Source organism: Carex rostrata, chromosome 23 (genome assembly GCF_964058835.1).
Source record: "Carex rostrata chromosome 23, lpCarRost1.2, whole genome shotgun sequence".
Taxonomy (NCBI): domain Eukaryota; kingdom Viridiplantae; phylum Streptophyta; class Magnoliopsida; order Poales; family Cyperaceae; genus Carex; species Carex rostrata.
The window spans coordinates 2064834-2086405 of NC_135940.1; the positions used below are offsets into that span (position 1 = coordinate 2064834).

Here is a 21572-nt window from a genome sequence, read left to right on the forward strand (position 1 = left end):
ATTTTAAAAATTCAATTTCCTCTAGCGTATTTTTCTGTTTTCATAGCAAAATCCGAAGAACAACTCTAATTATTGGTAACAAGCATTATAACTATTAGAACTATGAGATTTCATGATGATCATGATATGAAATGATTTAGAAATAAGTGACCGAACTGAAACGAGAAAACGAACCAAGCACGAGCTCATTAGATAAGTGACCGAACTGCAACGAGGTAGCTCATTTCCAGACCTGAATCGAACAAGCTATTTACGAATGTAAGCCCGAACTTCAATTGTAAGAAAATAAAACGGAAAGAAACCCTGGCCTTACCAACTATCCATGTTGAATTCACATACAGTGCAATAAATAAATTCGAACCAGTTTTTTTTTTTTTTAACTTGACACGAATCTGGACTCTTAGAATTTGATCCGATTAGAATTAATCTGAGCCCTTAATTTCTCATGCAACAACCTCAGATGGCTGAGGAGGAGACGGAGTCATCCATATAAGGTGACGATGATGTAAGTGCCACGTGTACAAAATGCCATGTCGGCGCGCGCGTGTGAGAGGTGTGCGCAAAAGAGAACAGGAGAGGCCAGACCAAGAATCAATCATTCTCTAAAGGCCCAAAATAGGTGAACCCAACATGAAACTGTCCATGATACAGGGCTACAGGCACAAATTTCACAAATTTCTCAGAAGTTTTATTAATAAAGAACAACAAAATTTACACACGAGAAGAAACCTTCTTTCTCTCTTTGCCTCACTTTTACACTTTCTCACTCTCCTTCCAATCCGTCTTTTATCCTCCCCTCTCTCTGTACTGACAATTTTTCAGGATCGACTCGCGCCTGAGAGAAAACGAAAAAAATCCGAATAGAAAATTTGTGTTTATATAGCGATCCGCCGCCGACCCAAGTCGTGATTTGTGGTTTCTTTGTCGACCCAGATTGAATTTCCGACTAAAAATCCCATTTTGTCAATTACCCAAATCGCCATAACCCATTTCTGAGCCTCACCTCAAAGAAGTTATCTTTTTTCTCTTTTCCCCCATTTGCACAGTTTCAATTTATCTCTCGATTGAACAAATTAGCGTCCTTTTAGTGTGAGTTCTTCTCGCCATGGGAGACCTTGAGCCATGGATGGTCCAATCCAACGGACACCTGTCACAGCCTAATCCAGAGGGCTTGCTCCATTATGGACCGAATCCTGATCCGACAACCATTGATGAAGCCACGTGGCAGCGGGCTGAGGACGCTGCACAGGAGGTCATACGCCATGTTCACCCAACTAATGCTTCAGAGAAGAGTAGAAAAGCTGTGGTTGAGTATGTGAACCACATTATCACAAAATATATTGGAACCGTGGTAACTTTTTTTTTTAATTCCTTGATTTTAGTATTAACACTGACAGGTGCTTAGTTTTATTTGTTTATTGTAAAGTACAGCCTTAGTTTAAGCTGGTAGTTTTTTGGGGTAGGTGAGACCATTGATTTATTTATATACCTAGCAGATTTTAGTTTCAATTTTAACTTGGGATGAGTATATATGTAGCTTATGGGGTTTATGGCAGGTATTGTTAATATATTAACTTATAAATAGGAAAGTGAATCCAATCTGATACTGGTCGTTCCATTAACTATTTAAAACCTTTCGACTTTTATAATGTTAATCTGCTGTAGGGCATGTTGAAATAACTGTGTAAAATTTTTGACTGTTTGAAGCTATTTTTTTAATTTGTTGATTATTTGTGTTGAAAATATTGAAGAAGAATTTGCATGATTCATACCCATCCTTCAGAAGAATACAGTGTGGAAATTTTGCATTGTTGGATTAGTGGGTTTGGAATATGTTAAGATATATTTAAAAATGATAGTTTGGTTAAGATCCTTGCTGGAGATATTGTTGTTGGATGTGTTAGTTCCTTGCATTCCTTGCACAAGGGGGGTGGGGGGGGGGGGGGGGGGGGGGGGGGGATGTTATTCATTGCAGGCGGCAAAGTTGTCTCAGTTAGGAGGATTCTTAAAAGTTAATCTGGATTGTAGACATGCACATTTATGTTAATAATGCATGGAAACAGTAAAAGTTTTGGCATTCTCGATTAAAAGTAGAGGGTCCTTAATAGTTGTGTGTCAGTGGAAATGAATAAGAAATTTCAGTCAATTCTAGTCTGAAGACATGGCAATAATTTCATCATTAAAACGGCTGGAGCACTTTTAGTTTGCATGTAATCTGTAGGGTCGCTAGTAGTGCACGTACAGAATTTTGGGTTATTTTCTTTTATCCTTATTCATTTTTACATTCGTACCTTGCACTTACTCAAATCAAATGTACTTCAACTTAATACTTCTTAAATGATTAATACTGTTCTGAAATCTAACAAACATGAGTATATTCTGTTTTTTTTTTTTTTTTTTTTTTTTTGTTCTCTAATTTTGCCTTTAGTCAGCATCTCCATTTAGTAGTACCAACCAGTGCACCAATATGTATCTTCTTTAGTTATAGGTATTTAAGTATTTCCAACATTAACTTTTTTACCATTTTTTTTCTTGTAGGTGTCTCCATTTGGCTCGGTGCCTCTAAAAACATATCTGCCTGATGGGGATATAGATCTGACGGCTTTGGCAACGCCGAACACGGAACATTTGTTGCCTGAGGATGTATGGCATGTTCTTGAAACGGAGGAGAGAAACCCCCGTGCTATGTATGAGGTCAAGGACGTGCAACTCATCCTTGCTGAGGTTTGTTTCCGAATACTATTTTTCATAGTTATTTTCATTTTCGACTCCACTGTTCAGTGAGAACAATTGAAACATCAAATTTTTTAAAAGGAGATTGGGTGTGGAGGAATTCAAGATAACTGGTTGACTATCATGAACCAAAATTAAATAAAACTTAAAAGTTGCCAAATAATTGAGAAATGCATCTTCTTGTCAGCTTATTTTGGAGCCTTTTATCCCCGTGCACTTCTAAAAATGCCTCTTGAATATTTTACAACAATGAATGGTTATTTTCCAATATCTCGATAATGTAGGTAGTTTTGAAACAATTGAAACAGGATTTGTAAACTTTTTTTTTAATTGCCTCTTTCCCCTAATAACAGGTGAAACTTGTGAAATGTCTAGTGCAAAATATCGTGGTTGATATTTCATTTAATCAAGTTGGAGGCCTTTTGACTCTGTGCTTCCTTGAAGAGGTATAATATCTGTTTGTTACACCCTTTCTTTCTCGCTTATTTCCTTTCGGTGAGGTGTTTTCTCTTCTGATTTTTGGATTCCTTTTATTTAGGTGGATGTTCTGATCGGAAAAGATCACCTATTTAAGCGTAGCATCATACTAATAAAGTCATGGTGTTACTACGAAAGTCGAATCCTTGGGGCCCACCATGGTCTGATCTCGACCTATGCTTTGGAAACACTTATTATATATATATTCCACCTTTTTCACAAAACCCTCGACTCTCCCCTTGCGGTGAACATTTCTTTCATCTTTGATTTATCTGTTGCATGCCTAGTAATGATTGAAATTATAGCAAGAAAACTCGAGTCATACTCACTGTCCCTTTTTTTTCTCATTCATTTTCTTGTAGGTTCTGTACCGTTTTCTGGATTACTATAGTAAATTTGACTGGGATTCTCAGGGTATTAGTATACATGGACCGATAACTCTTGCATCCTTGCCTGAAATAATAGGTATGTAAAGCTGAGGAATTTACTGTTATATTATTTATAATAGGGTTAATTTTACTGCTGTAATCCGTTTTTTTAATAACCGTCTTAAAATAAAAGCTGAAGCGCCAGAGGTCCCTGCAAGTGACCTGCTATTACAAGAAGACTTTGTGAATGGATGTTTGGAACGGTACCAGGTAAAGATACCGAATAAACCTAATGATGTCAGAGGTTTCTTCCGCAAGAATCTAAACATTGTCGATCCGTTGAAACCAGCAAATAATCTCGGCCGCAGCGTCAGCAGAGGTGAGTTTTTTTATTGCCTTCTATTGTTCTCTCTTTGAGATAGCATCGTTCCAAAGCCCAAGCTATCCCCCAATTTGGAATTCGCATCCCCTGAGATATCTCAAACTTTGAGTTGATATGTCAAAAATCCGGACCATTCAAATCCTTTCTGCACAAATCCTGAAGCACAATAGTACTTAATCCGTGCATTCCGAATAGTCACTGAGAAAAAATTGGCCCAACTTTAGATTAACTGAAAATTTGAGGTATCTCAGAGGATACAGATTCCCAATTTGGGCCTCTGTCATTTGAGATTCTTACATCAAGTTCACAATCAAGGTAGAATTAAGTGTAAGCTAGATATTTAGTCGTAAATGTAACCTTCAACATTGAACTTTTCATAGTAACAATCCAATTCCGTATGGCTGAATTATATTTGATTTCATCACAACCTGGGGCAGAGTCAGACATTTAATGGGAGTCAAATATTATACCAAATGATGATATTAGTACAATGATCGTATTAAAAACATAAAACTGTAACTGTAGAGGTCACAGTGAAATAAATCTTTACATATATATGAGGTTTTAATATAAACTTTTTTTTAAAAAAAAAAAAATCTGTATACTTGTATAATTTGAAAAAAAAAAAAATAGGGGACATTGCTCCCCATTTATTCCACTTGGATCCGCGGATGACCACAACTGTTAGTTGCAACTTGCAACCAACAATTTTGCCCAACTTCCGACAATTCTAAACTTCTTTAAAATCAGGAAACTTCTACCGGATACGCAGTGCGTTTGTTTTTGGGGCCCGCAAGCTGGGCCAGATAATGAGCCTCCCTGCTGACTCAATCCCGGATGGTGTCAGCACCTTCTTTCGCAATACCCTCAAACGCCATGCCACTGGTAGGCTCCGTCCTGACGTTCCCGAAGAAGCCTCCCCTTCTCCCTATGCAGATATCGAAGCATCCCTTGCACAGATGCAAATCCATTATCCTAATGATATCCTTCCAGATTTTAGACAGTATGGCTACCCCCACCATCTTGCACCACACTATCCTAATGTTCCTCCACAATTTGTTCCTGAAGAGAACATTAACGGGCCGAGTGGGTGTGAGCCCGATTCGTCAGAGGCCGGGTCAGCTTCTCCCTCGGAGGAACCTTCAGAACCTGATGGGTTTGCTGATATAACTGGTAACAATGAATTGAATGTAAAGAATCTTTTCTTCGCAGTTAATCTTTCTGAGAACAGGCAACCCGACTCATTCATGTTACCGGGTCAACCTGTGGGACCGGACCCCAGCCCTGTGGTCATTGCATACAGGCCATTTATGGGTGGCAGGTTTGGAAGAAGAAGCATGTATGGGTATGCAGGTCTGAATGGTGTTGTGCCTCCACCACATTTCGCAGCAGGCCCCATTGGATATTATGTCATGCCACAGATTGTTTCGCCATCTGGCAGTCATTATGTCACAGATGACCCACCCAAGACAAAGGGGACTGGTACATATCTCCCATTGCCGGTAAGAAATTTATTATTTATTTTATCTCCTTTCTTCTAGGAAAACACTTTCAATTTGGTTTTATTTTAAAAAATCCCTTTTATTAACACAAGGGTAAGTACAAAGTCCATGAAATAACTTTAGGGGAATTTATATGACTCAACTTGTGTATACGAACTATCACTAGTAAGAGTTAAGACTATTTGGTCAAAGAAATTATTAGGATAGGATTATATAATGTATCTGCAATTCCTTCCTTCCACGAACTTTTTTAATGATTAAATCCAGGAGCAATTTTTTAATCAAGCCTGATTACAGTGGCAACCTTGTATGTTAGTACTATCTAAACGAAGTAATTAGAGTCCATTATATATTTTCTCCTTAATTTTGGCAGCATCAGAGACAACAGCACCAACAACAGCAACAATATCGAGACCGGGAACATCCAAGAGGCAAATCCCGGAATTCGGTACGGCCAGACCAAGTGGATACCATACCTGAACTGGTACCTGCTAAAGAAACAATCCTTGATTCTCCATCCACACAGGTGAATCAACCACCCCCACCCCCACCTCCACCACCTCCTCACGTCCCTTACCAAGCCCCTAAAGAACGGTGGGTCCCACGTCCAGTAATGAACAGTAGAGGCGGGAATAGCAGGCCTCTATTTCTGCAGGAGCAGCAGGTTGAGTTTGGGTCACTTGGGTCTGTTGTGCTTCCTACAAACGGTCCAAATTACCCTGTTGGCATGCAGTCCCCACCACCGCCGTCAGTGCCAGCTGTTGTACCAGATGGGCGAAGATCAAGCAATGGGGAACCTTCACTTGGGAACAGACCTTATATGGCGCCAAATAGGAGGAGGTATCTTTCTACGACCTGACCTTATTTGTGCAGTTCTATTTTTTGTGGTACTAATCAGAGTGCTTAAGAGATAGCGTGCTGTTAATTTTGTGAGTAGCGCCTTAGTAGTATACAGGTGCAGCCATGAGAGTAATAATAAACTTCTCATGACAGAATTTGTTAGATAACAACTGTATTATGACCAGATTTGTTGTGGATATGTTGTTTTTAGTCAGAATTACCACCATTTTTTTCTTGAATTATTTAAAGGAAAAATATGTGGTATAATTTTTTCCAGGAATAACCAGATGTACAGACAGAAAGACGAAGGAGACTTCAGGCCTCTTTCAAGATGAAGTAAAAGAAAAAACAACAATAACTAGGAAACTGATCTATCTTAGCTGAGGTTCTAGGTGTTGGACGGATAAAAAAAAATAATAAAAGGAAAAGAGAAGTAAAAAAAATCTGAAGTGAAGGATAAAGAAGGGCGCAGGTAGATCCGTGCATGTCCGATCTTGAAATTGTTAAACAAATAGTTGCATTTTTGTGGTCTCCATCTCTGTACATTCCTATAATAACCTTTCTGTAGCTCTGATTTGTATCGTAGTCTCCCACCAAAAACAAAAATGAGCATTGGAAGCAAAATATGTAGTATTTTTTTTTTTTGTGTTCCTTTTTAGTTGTAGGAGGGGATCTTGGTATTATGGCTTGCATTGTGCTTGATGGTTTTAAATTTATATGGTGAGGTGGCTTAGTTGATGCAAAACTAGACAACCCTAGTGTATCTGTTTTCTTTGTATTTTTTTTTTTTCAAGGACAAAAGTTTACTATTTGTGCAATCTAGAGAATATAGTTTGACATGGTGTTCATTGTTTCTGGTCAATTTGTAATGTAGATAACATAGTTAAGGAACGGACATGTGATCATAATTTTTTTTACTGATCAACCAAATGCAAATAACTTTTAATTATTATTTAAAAATTGAAAGTTTCTAAAAAATGTTTTTGACTACATTATTTGTTTTGTGTCACGATACTTATTAATTAAATCAACTTTGATTTTATTTTTTGTTTCCCTATCATATGATGAAATTGTATAATGTGTTTTTGGCCCAATTAGGAAATAAAACTAATGGGAATATAAAAAAAAATGGCAAAGCATACTTAATATTGAACTCATATTGTTCAGAAAATGAGAATAGAAAAAAAAAAAAAAAAAGTCAAACCGATGAAGGAAATGGGAGACGTCCACGTTCAAAATACAGACATACTAATTTTCTAAAGATATCTATAATTATTATCATTTGCAAGGGCTTCTGCGAAAAAACTTGAGGGTAAGTTTCTTTGCGGACACTATGAAGGAAAAGCTTGAGGTTCTAACTTTGTAGTTCTTCATGTTGCGAGAATTAAACAAACTGAACATACACTTTAGTACCAATCTTTACATCAATATGTACACACTTGATCTGACGAGGGAAAACGCGTCAAGTTCACCTGTCGCGTCACATTTGTGTGAACTGTGAGTCTGTGAAGACTGAAGTGTGAACAATAGACCTGTAGTCGCGGGATCCGCATCTTTTGAGATTAATGTGATCAGAAGCAATCCGGTCTACGCTTATGATGCACGGGGCCTTTAATATTAACGCGGATCTCAATCGGACGGTTCAGATATATTAATGCACGTTACGTTAATGCAGAGGATACGAATTCACGAGTGTGTATATTGGTTTGCATAATTACATGATTAATAGATACAATTGTCGTCGGTTAATGCTAACGTGCTATTTTGAAAAATGAAATTATAAGATTTTAAATCATTATGTCATAATAGGTGAAAGGCATAAAAATTTGCATTTCAAAATTGTGATTTCTATAAAAACAAATAAGGCTAGGCTAGCTGTTTTGTATGAAATGTTTTAAATGTGTTTCTTTAAAGTACATTGTATATAGGCATGTCTTGAAAGAACAACCTGTTTAGTTTTTCCATAGGTATCTTATTATTATGTGGGATTCATTCTGTGCATTTTTTTTTTATGTTGTATTCAATATGATAGTCTGCATCTCAATTAAAAATATAATTTTCTCCAATTTTCATACCGAAGTCGAAAACAAAACAAAACAAAAAATTACAATTTTACTCTTTTATTTACCGTTATCTTTGAGATTTGATATGATTGTGATAAAAAAATGACTTGCAATAGATCTTAATTAAATTAACATTTTGGTGGATGTAGAACGATTTATATATGACTCTTTTTCTTTTTCATCACTTAGAAAAATATTATTTTCCCTAGTTTATCCTAGGAATGTGTTTAATTTCCCTAACATAATTGGTTTTTGTTTCACGCAAGATATAAATTGGCACTCGAGAGAGTCTAATTATATGTGCAATGCATATCTTCCTTCACAGGATAAACCTTGCTCTTGTTCTTCCTTGCAAGCTTTCAAAATAATAATAATAATAATAATAATAATCCTAAAAATAATAATAATAAAATATAGAGAAGTTTGTTTTAAAATTCATGCAAACTTAAGATAAACAGTTCGGATCTAATTTGAAAATCAAGTATTTCACCTGATCTGAATTCATCTTTCAGCCCTATCGCGTGTGAATTTCCCTGTATTAAAATTATCATAAAATGTTTTACAAGCTTTAATTGAACAAACAAATCTATATATTCGTAACAGTGAGATTCTAATAAGCATATTATTACGATTACAACTAGGATGCTCATCAAATTTTTTTGGTGTGCTTAATTTCAAAACTTATAGAAATAATATTAAACGGGAATTCAAAGTTTTAAACTAATTTAATTCAAAAATTTATAACTTTGATATGTGAACACATTACTCATAAAGTAAATCAATTTTATTAGTTTGAATTTACCGTTTGAAATCAATTTGATATATTTTGAAATTAAATTTACTAAAAGACATACTGGGCTCAAGAAACAACCTTATTCTAATCTACATCATATATCATATGTTTTTCAGAACTCAAATTATGTTTTTTTGAAAATATTTCATAGATTATATGCATGTCATTCCCGGTACCAAATTTTACTATTGTTTATTTATTTTTTACTGATTTTTTTTATAATATTTTATTTTCTTACTATTTTTAGTCCATTTTTAAATTTAAAATTTTTCAAAAAGTTAATAAAAATGTATAACTTGAAACCTATACAACACATTTAGCAACTTGAATTAGCCGTTCGGACATAAAAAATACATAATTTAATTATTTGTATATGAATCGAACTATAAATATTGAGTTTGGTTAAGGTGGTATGAATAGCATAAAATGTCCCGTGTTATTGTCTCAAAAAATCATTGGTTTTTAAATTCATTTTGTATAAAGTCAAGTAGTCAAAAATAATAAAAAATAAATGTATTAAAATTAACTTAATTTTTTTTTCTCAACCTCTTAATTTTATATTAAATGATCTGAAATATATATAAAATTTACACGTAAATACATCAATAACATAGATTTTCAAAACGATAACACATAATAATATTTTATGCTATCCAAAACAACGTAGCAAACTCTAAATATTTATACGATAGTATAAGTGTATAATTCATGTTATAAATGTATGTAAAGCTCTTGAACTTCAATTGTACAAAAATAAAATGGAAAGAAACCGTTGCCTTACAAGCTAATCTCTGTTAGGTGCGATGATGTATGCACGGCGTGTGTAAAACAGAAATTTAAAATTTCAAAAACATTTTATAAAGAAAAAGAAATATGAATTTTTTTTTCTCAATGTCATAGTCTCATAGAAGAAACGAATTATTAATTAAATTTCTTTAAATATGTCTAAAGTAATAGAATCAATGTTTCAATATTTTTAAGTGCATAGAAATTATTTTTTTTCTTTCCGACAAAATACTTAATATATTTCTAAAAATGCCATGTTGCCGCCTGTGTGTGTTGTGTGCTGTGTGCGCGCAACTGCGCAAGAGAAAGGAGAGGCCAGACCAAGAATCAATCTTTCGGTCTGGAGGAGTCCGACGTTCTATATGGACCGTTAGATTTGATTATAGATGCGCGCTTCCGATTAGATTCAAGAAATAGTTAATAATTTTAATTTCCACACAAATCTTAATGTGGATCGTACGTCGGACCGGATTTGATACGATGCACAAATTAAAGGTTTTCTTAATGAACAACAAAATTACACACGAGAAGAAACCTTCTCTCCTTCTTTGCCTCACTTTTACCCTTTCTCACTCTCCTTCCAATCCGTCTTTCTCCTTTCTCTCTGTACTGACAGGTTTTGCGGATCGACTTGAGCTTGAGAGAACCAGAAAAGTTTCAAAAGAAATTATATTTTTGTATTAGGAAGGTATTAATTAAGAGAAAAAGAGAGAGAGAAAGAAAGAAAAGAAATAAGAAGCAGCGATCCGCCGCCGACCCAAGTCGTGATTTCTGGTTTCTTGGTCGACCCAAATTGAAATTCCGACTAAAAATCCCATTTCGTCAACACCCAATCATTTTTCAGTCTCACCTCGAAAATTCCTTTTTTTTTTTTTCCCTTTTTCTTTTTCTTTTTCCCCTTGTGCACAGTTCCAATTTATCTCTCGATTGAACTAATTAGCGATTTTTTAGTGTGAGTTGTTCTCGCCATGGGAGACCTTGAGCCATGGCCTGTCCAATCCAATGGCCACCTGTCAGAGCCTAACCAAGAGGGCTTGCTCCAGTCATACCCGCCGAATCCTGATCCGACTGCCATTGATGAAGCCACGTGGCAACGGGCTGAGGCGGCTGCGCAAGAGGTCATACGCCATGTTCACCCAACTATTGCTTCAGAGAGTAGTAGAAAAGCTGTGGTTGAGTATGTGCACAGCATTATCAGAAAATTTATTGGAAGTGCGGTAATTATTTTTTATTTTCTTGATTTTAGTATTAACACCGGGAGGTGCTTAGTCATATTTTTTTTATTGTAATGTTTGTGAGCTGAAGTTTAAACTTTGGTAGTTTGTGGGCTAGGTGAGACCATTGATTTATTTATATACTGACAGATTTTAGTTTGAATTTTAACTCTGATATTGTTATTATAGTAACATTTTATAGTGCTAATCTGCTGTATGGCCTAACTTCTGGTTGTGCATTTTGAATTAACTATGTAAATATTTTGACTGTTCGAAGCTATTTTTTATTTTATTTGTTGAGTAATTGTAAATTGAAGTAGAATGCTGCATGATTCACACCCATCATTGCAAATAACACAAAATCAAGAATCCAATTGTTGGGTTAATGAATTTGGAATATGTTAAGATACATTTAAAAAGAATAGTTAGGGTAAAATCCTTACCAGAGATATCTTTGTTGGATGCATTAATTCTTTGCACGAAAAAAACCTTGTTGTTTGTAATTTTAGAATCATATCCTTGGCAAGTACTTTTTTTTAAACCATGAACAGACTTATTGTGGGGTCTCAATATCGCAAAATAAGATTGTGGGATACTGGCTAAAAAATGTTCATTAGGAGAATTCTTAAAAGTGTATCTAGATTGTAGACATATGCATTCATGGTAACAATGCATGGAAATAGAAGAAAATTTTGCATTCTCAGTTAAAGAATAGGATCCTTAATAGTTGCATGTCATGGAAAATGCAAAAGAAATTTAATTCATGTAGCATGTTTTAATTTAGTCAACTCTAGTCTGAAGACATGTAAAAAATTTCATCATTAAAATGACTGGAGTGCCTTTAGTTGTTTGCAATCCATAGGCTTACTAATAAGTGCCAGGCAGATTTATCAAAGGCAGTAACCCGCAATCTTATTTTGCGATATTGATACCTAACCTTAAGTCTGTCCATTACATGACTTATTAGTAAATAGAAATGCAGCATTTCAGTGAGCCCTCTATCTGGACATATGGTATCAAAACTTTTGATGAGTGAAGAAAAGATATATGATTGTTTCCATAGATGTCTTTTATCCTTTTTCATTTTTTAAGTTCTTACTCTGCATGTGTTCAAATCAAATGTACTTGAAACTTATAATTCTTAATTGACTGACACTGTTTCTGAAATCTGAGAAAGTATGCTATTTAAGCTAAGAAACTTAAGTATATTCTATATACTGTATTCATTTGTTCTCTAACAATAACTCTCTTTTGCCTGATTTTTTTTTCTTGTAGGTATCTCCATTTGGTTCGGTGCCTTTAAAGACGTATCTACCTGATGGGGATATAGATCTGACAGCTTTGGCGGAGCCCACCTCAGAACATTTGTTACCTGAAGATGTGTGGAGTGTTCTTCAAATGGAGGAGAGAAACCCTTGTGCTAAGTTTGAGGTGAAGGATGTGCAACTCATCCTTGCTGAGGTTTGTTTTTTTATGCTAACTTTTATAGTGTTCGGTAAGAATTACTGAAATATGAAAATTCTTAAAGGAAGAGTTTATGCATGGAGTAATTCAACATTACTGATTGACTATCATGAAATTGGAAACACTTTAACTAAGAAAAATGATAATTGAATAAACTGAGTATTTTTCTGCAAGGAACTGTGACTAATGGTGGGCTAATGAACAACAGAATATAATTGCAAAATATGACTAACAAGTAATTACAAAATAAAATTGAGAAATGCTTCCATTTGTCAGCTTATATAGTAACTTGTGCACAGGATTTGTGCACATTTGCTTTAAATACTGTTGTATTGCCCCTTGCCCCTATAACAGGTGAAGCTTGTGAAATGTCTCGTGCAAAATATCGTGGTTGATATTTCTTTTAATCAAATTGGAGGCCTATTCACTCTCTGCTTCCTTGAAGAGGTATTTCTATTTATTTGTTAGACCCTTTTTTCCCCATCTATATCCTTTCACCTTTTCTTTTTTAGTGTTTAAATTCCTTTTATGTAGGTGGATGTTCTGATAGGAAAAGATCACCTTTTCAAGCGTAGCATCATGCTAATAAAGTCATGGTGTTACTACGAAAGCCGAATCCTTGGGGCTCACCATGGCCTGATCTCGACTTATGCTTTAGAAACACTTATCTTATATATATTCCACCTTTTTCATAAAACGCTCGACTCTCCCCTAGCGGTGAACACTTCTTTCATTTTGATATCTTTTTCTTGCTTAGTCATTGGAATTATAGCAAGAAAAGGCGAGTAATACTCAATGTTCCTTGTTTTCTCATTGCCTTCTTGTAGGTTTTGTACCGTTTTTTGGATTACTATAGTAAATTTGACTGGGAGATTCAGGGTATCAGTGTACATGGACCCATATCTCTTGCATCCTTACCTGAAATAGTAGGTAAGCTAAGCTCCAGGACTTACTGTTATATGTAACCAATAGGTTTTATTTTTACTGTTGTAATCCTTTTTTTTTATTAATTAATGTCTTAAAAATAAAAGCTGAAGCACCAGATGTCCCTGCAAGTGACCTGCTAATACAAGAAGATTTTGTGAATCGATGTTTGGAACGGTACCAGGTTAAGATACCGAATAGACCTAATGATGTCAGAGGTTTCTTCCGCAAGAATCTAAACATTGTTGACCCATTGAAACCAGCAAATAACCTCGGACGCAGTGTCAGCAGAGGTAAGTTTTTATTGTTTTCTATTGTTCTCTATATTAGGTCCTCCTTCCAATTTTCCAATTTAGCCCGAGCTTGCCTCAATTGGGCCTCTGTAATTGAGCTTCTAATTAAGCGTTAGCTAGATATTTAATCATCTATGTAAGCAGATTTATATTCAACACTAAATTTTTGATAGTAAGAATCCAACTCCATTTGTTTTTCCTTATATAATCCTAAACTAGATTCAATTGTACTACAACTCTTAGTTGCAACCAACAATTTTGCCAAACTTCTGACAATTGTAAACTTCTTTATAAAAACAGGCAACTTTTACCGGATACGTAGTGCATTTGTTTTTGGGGCCCGCAAGCTAGGCCAGATACTTAGTCTCCCTGTCGACTCTATACCTGATGAGGTCAGCACCTTCTTTCGCAATACACTCGAGCGCCATGCCTCTGGTGGGCCCCGTCCTGACGTTCCCGAACAAACCTCCCCTTCTCCCTATGCAGATATGGATGCACCCCTTGCACAGATGCCAATGCACTATCCTCCTAATGGTCTCATTCCAGATTATAGACCATTTGGTTACCCACACCATCTTGCCCCGCACTATCCTAATTTTTCTCCACAATTTGTCCCTGAAGAGAACTTTAACGGGTTGGGTGGGTGTGAGCCCGATTCTTCAGAGGCCGGGTCAGCATCTCCCTCGGAGGAACCTTTAGAGCCCGATGAGTTTGCTGATATAACTGGTAACCATGAAATGAATGTAAAGAATCTTTTCTTCGCAATTAATCTTTTTGAGAACAAGCAGCCCGACTCGTTCATGTTACCAGGCCAACCTGCTGGCCCAGATTCCAGCCCTTTGGTGCCCATGGGATACAGGCCTTTTATGGGTGGCAGGAACGGGAGAAGAGGCATGTATGGGTTTCCAGGTGTGAATGGAGTTGTGCCCGGTCCGCATTTTACAGCCAGTCCTGTTGGATATTATGTTGTCCCCCATATGATCCCGCCAGCTGGCAGCCCTTATGTCGCAGATGATCCACCCAAGACAAAGGGGACCGGTACATTTCTCCCATTGTCGGTATGCAAAACTTAATTGTCAATTTATTTATTTATTTTTTCATCCTGTCAAGTGTGAAACTACTTTTATTTTGTTTATTTAAGAAAATTTCTCTATTAAGTTACATAGTCCCTGAAATAATTTAAGGGGAATTTATATCTCTCAACATGTGTTTGTCAATAAAGCATCTCCAGTAAAAATAAGTCTATTAGGTAATGGATTTATTAGAATAAAATTATATAAGAGTGAGGCTACGGTACTATGCAAAGCGCACATTGGTCCGTCCCATGGATCTGTATCTCTATTTTCAAAGTCCAAAGAGTCAATCCAAACCACCCAACATGATCTCCGTATGAAAATGTATTTAGATGTCAAATTTTATATTTTTTTATAATCTTTTTACTTTCTTTTAGATAGGTAGAAAATAACTACTTTTGGATGGTCCATAATCTTTAGATCATGTGAATTTCTACTAGGGGTGCAAACGGATCGGATAGTGGTAAAACCATATCCATATCTGTTTTTATTTTCTGGATACGGATACGGATCGGATATTAGACGGATACGGATACGAATCGGATATTAACCGGATACGGATACACGGATATCTGCTTTTTATAATAGTGAATGACATAATTTTTTTCAAAATACATATTAAATTATATAATATATATCTACTATTCGGATACGGATAATTAAAATTCAAAACCATATCTGTATCCGTATTCGCACAGATATTCGGATATCGGATATCCGTATTAAATTTTCGGATACGGAGTCGGATACGGTTGGGTAATATCCAACCCGTTTGCACCCCTATTTTCTACCCATCTAAATAAATAGTAAAAAAATTCTAAAAAATGTAAAATTTGACCTCCAAGTATATTTACATAAAGATCACATTGAGTGGTTTGGATCAACTGTTTGATCTTTGAGAATGGAGATACAGATCATAGTACAGGCCAATGTGCGCTTTGCATAGTACCGTAGCTCACTCATTATAGAATGTACCTGTAGTGCCTTTTTATTAAAAGTTATAGTGATTAAATCCAGGAGGAATTTCCTACGCTAGCCTAAATACTGTATGGGCAACCTTTTATGTTATTTTATGAGATCTGAAGTAACTAGAGTCCATATATTTTCTCCTGAATTGTTGCAGCACCAGAGACAACTCCACCAGCAACAACAGCAGCAACAATACCGAGACCGGGTACATCCAAGAAACAGAACCCGGAATTCATTTCGGCCAGATCAAGCGGATACAATGCCTGAACTGTTACCCACCGAAGAGTCAATCCCACCCCCACCCCCATCCCCACCACCTCTTCACATGCCTTACCGTGTCCCTAACGGGCGGTGGCCTTCACGCCCACCACCAATGGAACTTGTTATCCATGGGAATAGAGGCGGCAATAGTGGGCCACCGCCATTCCCACAGAAGCAGCAGGTAGAATTCGGGTCGATTGGATCTGTGGTCCTTCCTTCAAATGGTCCGGGTTACCCTGTTGGCATGCGGGCCCCACCGCCGCCGCCGCCACCAGTGCCAGCTGTTGTACAGGTCGGGCAAAGATCAAGCAATGGGGAACCTTCAATTCGAGGCAGACCTTCTATGACGCCCAATAGGAGTAGGAGGTATCTTTCTATGACTTCACCTTATTTTGCACTTTTGTTTTCTGTGGTTAGGAGAACAGCTTGCTGTATATTTTGTGAGTAACACACTAATAGTACCTTAGACTGTACTCCAGAAATTTCATGAGAGGGGGAAGTGGAGGGGAGGGGAAGGGAGGGGAGGGGAGGGGAGGGGAGAGGGGCAGCCTAAAGAGTTTACCTCCTCTACACCCTGATTTGAGGGTTACAAAATTTGAATAGTTTATATATAGAGTTCACCTCTTATATCCTTCTCTCCCCTCTCCCCCTCAAAATTTAGTGTGATGGAGCAAGTTAACCGGGACCGATCACGTCCGGTCACCCCTTCCCTCCCATCCTCTTATGTACCCTTATGGAGCACAGGGTTAGTGACTTCTCATTACACAACTGGTATATATGATTATCATCCTGACTGGTTTCTGATCATATCACAGTTGGTACCGCCAAATTTGTTGTAGATGTGTTGTTTTTGGTCAGAATTGCCACCACTTTTTCTTGAAGTAGTTAAAAGGAAAAGTATGTGGTTTAATTTTCAGGAGTAACCAGACGTACCGACTGAAAGACGAAGGAGACTTCCCGCCTCTTTCAGGATGATGTCGAAAAAAGAAAATAGAAAAAAAGAAAACTGATCTATTTTAGCAGACCCATTTTTAATTACAGGATGAACTTCTAGGAGTTGGGACGAAAAAAAAATAAAGAAGAAAATAAAAAGGAAAAGAGAAGTAAAAAAATCTGAAAGCAAAGGATAAAGAAGGGCGCAGGTAGATCCGGGCATGTACGGATCTTGCAATTGTTAAACAAAAATAGTTGCATTTTTGTAATCTCCATTGTGTACATTCTTATAAAAACCCTTTCTGTAGCTCTGATTTGTGCCCCCCGGCCTCCCACCAAAACAAAAATGAGCATTGTTGGCAAAATATGTAGTATTTGTTTTTTTTTTCCTGTTTAGTTGTAGGAGGGAATCTTTGTATGGCAATCATTGTGTTTGATGGTTTTCAACTTGTATGGTGAGGTGGCGGAGTTGATGCAAAACTAGTGTATTTCTGCCCTCTGTTTTTCTTCTTTAAAGAAACAAAATTTTAACTTGGTGCAAGCTAGAGAAAATAGTTTGACTGAGATGGTGTTCATTGTTTGTGGTGAATCTGTTGATGGTCTTCTAGAAGAAATTAAAAAAAGGAGATTATAAATTGTGGTTGAAATTTTTCTATCAAAAAGTTTATAATTTCTTGTCAACCACTAGTGCCACTGCCATACAAAAGCCCCAACTAAAGCATAAATTATTGGTTGAAAAATCCATAAAGTGATTAAAGAAAAGATGGAATGGATTAGACTCATAAAACCATGTTCACAAATATATAGCTCTATATAAAGTGATGTACATTCTCTAATCTAGCACAGAATAAACAAGAAATTTTACCCTGCCTACCATTCTTTTTTTAATGTTATCCTTCGTTAATATTCTATTTGTTTTTACAAGCCAAAGAAATATCTTGAATCTTACAAGACATTGCAGCGTTCCATATCTCAGTTCATCTTCTTCCTAAGACCCTTTATCCCCAAAATATATTGATTTAATAGTGTATTATGTACCCTTGGGATTTTTATGCACACTATCTTATTCTTTTTTTAGATTAAGATGAGAGTCAAAACTTCTTAATTTAAATATTCATAAGAGAGCTTTCATTTGAATTCTCAAAATATTAGGGAAAAAGCTTTTTGTGTGATGGATAATTATTCTTTTCTGAGCCCAGCCCTTAATACAATTATTATTTATATATGTATATTGTTAATAATAAAAGAAAATTATTATTCGGTGTGCTGAAATGATTAATAAATCTAAATATTCATAGGGATATTTTATGTGCCAATTTAAAAATAGAATTCTCAAAATATGCAAGAGAAGAGAACCACTAGATTTTTAGTCAGCATGCTTAAAATAATAAGAAATCCTAGAGACAACCTATTGTCATATTCCCTGAATTAGTAAATAATTATAAAATATACACCATTATTTGATTAGTGGACAAGAAATGATATCAAAAGAAAAATATAAAATTCTCATAATTTGCTATATAAAAAAACACAATAATTTGTCTGTTGGGAATCTACCTGGCATCTTATAGTAGTTAAACACTATTTTCTTGTAAGTTGTAATCATATCCAAGAGGAAATTTATGTCACATTTGATCAGTTGCTTTCACAAATCACAACCTTATCTTTTCTTAGCTAAGGTAAATGTGACATGCATTAATTATATGCTCAGATGCGCACACATATGTAAAGTGTTGTTCTTAATGTGTTATGATAATTAATGGATTCCATTTTCCAGACCAATCAAAATTTAGCTTATAACAGCAAAATAAATTGTTTACAATAATGCGTTTAATAAAATTTATTTTTATAGTTTATTTATTTGAATAATTTTATCGTATTTATCCAAGCTTAAATATTAAAATTGAAGATGTATTAAACTCGTTGCAGATGAGAAGAGGGGTTATAGAAAATATATATTTCCGAAAGTTTTTAATTATTTGCTTGTGTAAGCGTCATAGCAATTTATATACAGTTGGAGATACCAAAGCAAATTTTAACTTGGAAGGCATGCTGTCCATGTACTCAATTCAAAGAGGCGTGTTTAGACTTTAGATGCAGTTATACAAAACTTAATACTTGTATTAATCAACAAACTGTGATCTCCAAATAAAACAAAACACTAAAGAGGTTCTGCTTCTGGTTCTTATCTTAGTCAGAATGTATATGATATCCTCTGCGGTACCCTACCGTGTAGAAAAGGACCCTTATAATTCAAATAGACACCGAAATTATATCACCAAAGGAAATTAACATGACATTAATTCTTATAATCTAGTTAGAAAGCTGATAGTTTCTTAGTCATAATTAAATACCGAAATTTTTATTGATATCCAAAAAATATCAAATTTCTAAATCTATACCTGATTTGCAAAAAATTTAGAATCTGCCCATTCCAAAAAATTATTTACCGGATTCAGGATCTGAATCCGCAGAATAATTTCCCGAATCCAAAATTTCTCTTTCGAGTAAATTGTTTACCGAAAATGGTAAATAATTTACCAGAAATAGATTTTCTGATTTTTTTTATTTTTATTAAATAGAAAATGTTATGATTTTTTTATTAAAATATTAGAAATATTAGAAATATTTCTTTAAAAATAGATACAATACTATATAATTGAATTTATTAGAAAGACTGCAACAAATAACTTGGATCAACATTTTTCCAGCCATTTTTATTAATACCCTTAACAAAAAACTTAATTTTAAAAATGCCATTTTGTACCGTTTTTTTTTAAACTACCCCGACTGCCAAGCCCATGGGCGGCCCAAAAATCCAACCAAACCGCCCGTGGCTGGGGCGCCCCATGGGTTTTTTTTTTTTTTAGAGATCTTAGTATTTTGATTTAAATAATTTTGTGAAGAATTTTTTTTTTGTTTAGAGTGTATGTCAAAAAATAAGACAATAGTTGATTTGAAGTATATTTTAAAGAACTAAATTATTGATTTGATTCCTTAAAATTTATATGCATACCAAAATCATTAACCATAGACAATAGTTGGCAATACAAACTCAAAAAGATCGAATCAATTAGAAAGTGTCTAAAGAAATCAAATTCAAAATTCAAAATTTTTTCATGCCATTAAAAAAAAATTCATCTTTCATATTATTTACAAAATATTTAATACATTTCTATAATAAAAACTTTTACCATAGATTTTGGTTACAAAAAATTATTAAATAAAAAAACGATTGTACTTAAAAAATGAAAAAAAAAAAACACTTGCACACATAGTTTATAGGTGATTTGATTCGAAGAGGAAAAAATATGAATAATTATAGTCATTTTTGCACTCTAGTTTTTCTTTTGTCCTCGTAACTACAATAGAAGAAGGTTATATTATGGTCTCCACTAATTTTATGGCCTTCTTTTTCAGTCACTGCATTAGTTTATGCGTCAACTTTCATAGGTATAAATACTTGAGAAATAAAAGATTAATACTTGCAAAGAAAGATATTAATATTTTCGTGTGTAAATTGATATGATGATCCTCTCTTTTCAATACTCCAATAGTCTCCTCGTCAACATTCCTCTAATGAAGTAGTTGGGGATTGATACAGGGACTAAACTGCAAAAGTGATTGCACCAGCATGTAGAGCATTCAAAAATACACAGAATTGATATAAATTTAAACTTATTTGGATTTTTCTACAGTTAGTTATGAATTTTCAAAGTTTAATTTTCAAAAAAACTTTAAACAGCCATAACTTTGGCTAGGAAAGTTGGATTTACGCGTATGAGCACTTTTCGGAAAGGGGAGGACGAGACGGATCCGATTTTGTCTTGATGGTACACCAGGCATCGTTGTATCGGAAGCATCAGAATTTCAAAAAAATGTCGTTTAGTGCCTCAAAAATCCAGTTTAAGTTTTCGTTCGACGGTAGGCATTAAAAAACAGCGATTTTCAAACTATCTTAATAAATAGTATGCCCCGTTTAATTCACGAAGTAGCGTAGCCTTACTCTACATGTATATATATGTATATGTATATGTATATGTATATGTATATGTATATGTATATCTATATGTACATATTTATACATATATACTTATATTATAAAAAAAATTGTATATATGTATATATGTATATGTGTATATGTATATGTGTATGTGTGTATATGTATATATGTATACGTATGTGTATATGTGTATGTGTATATATGTATATGTATATGTGTATGTGTATGTGTATATGTGTATGTGTATATGTATATGTGTATATGTGTATATATGTATATGTGTATGTGTATGTGTATATGTATGTGTATGTGTATATATTATACATATATTATAAAAATCGGAAAAAAAGAGATCAACAAGCTGTTAGAACTTAAAATTTTTTGAATAAAAACCAAGTCCTTAATTAGTGTTATATTTAGACTTGTGATATCTAACTGACAAATAAAATCAAAGTTCACCAAAAAAATAAAAAATAAAAATCATAGTTATAAAG

General features: G+C 34.8%; 2 protein-coding genes across 4 annotated transcripts; both read left to right on the forward strand.

Moving 5' to 3' along the window:
* Positions 1-621: 621 nt before the first annotated feature.
* LOC144574827 (uncharacterized) lies at positions 622-7050 on the forward strand. Its single transcript, XM_078324905.1, has 9 exons — positions 622-1351; positions 2539-2724; positions 3087-3179; positions 3272-3454; positions 3573-3675; positions 3772-3957; positions 4711-5462; positions 5836-6302; positions 6580-7050. Exons 1-9 carry the CDS (start codon positions 1106-1108, stop codon positions 6635-6637), a joined length of 2274 nt encoding a protein of 757 aa, XP_078181031.1. The 5' UTR covers positions 622-1105; the 3' UTR covers positions 6638-7050.
* Positions 7051-10463: 3413 nt separating this feature from the next.
* Positions 10464-17639, forward strand: LOC144574826 (uncharacterized). 3 transcript variants are annotated; one of them, XM_078324902.1, is made up of 9 exons: positions 10464-11161; positions 12434-12619; positions 12977-13069; positions 13157-13339; positions 13450-13552; positions 13654-13839; positions 14140-14897; positions 16036-16508; positions 17060-17639. In XM_078324902.1, exons 1-9 carry the CDS (start codon positions 10913-10915, stop codon positions 17115-17117), a joined length of 2289 nt encoding a protein of 762 aa, XP_078181028.1. In that variant the 5' UTR covers positions 10464-10912; the 3' UTR covers positions 17118-17639. The 3 variants fall into 3 exon arrangements, with proteins under 3 accessions (XP_078181028.1, XP_078181029.1, XP_078181030.1); XM_078324903.1 differs by having other exon boundaries at positions 17166-17639; XM_078324904.1 differs by having other exon boundaries at positions 17184-17639.
* The last annotated feature ends 3933 nt before the right edge of the window (positions 17640-21572 follow it).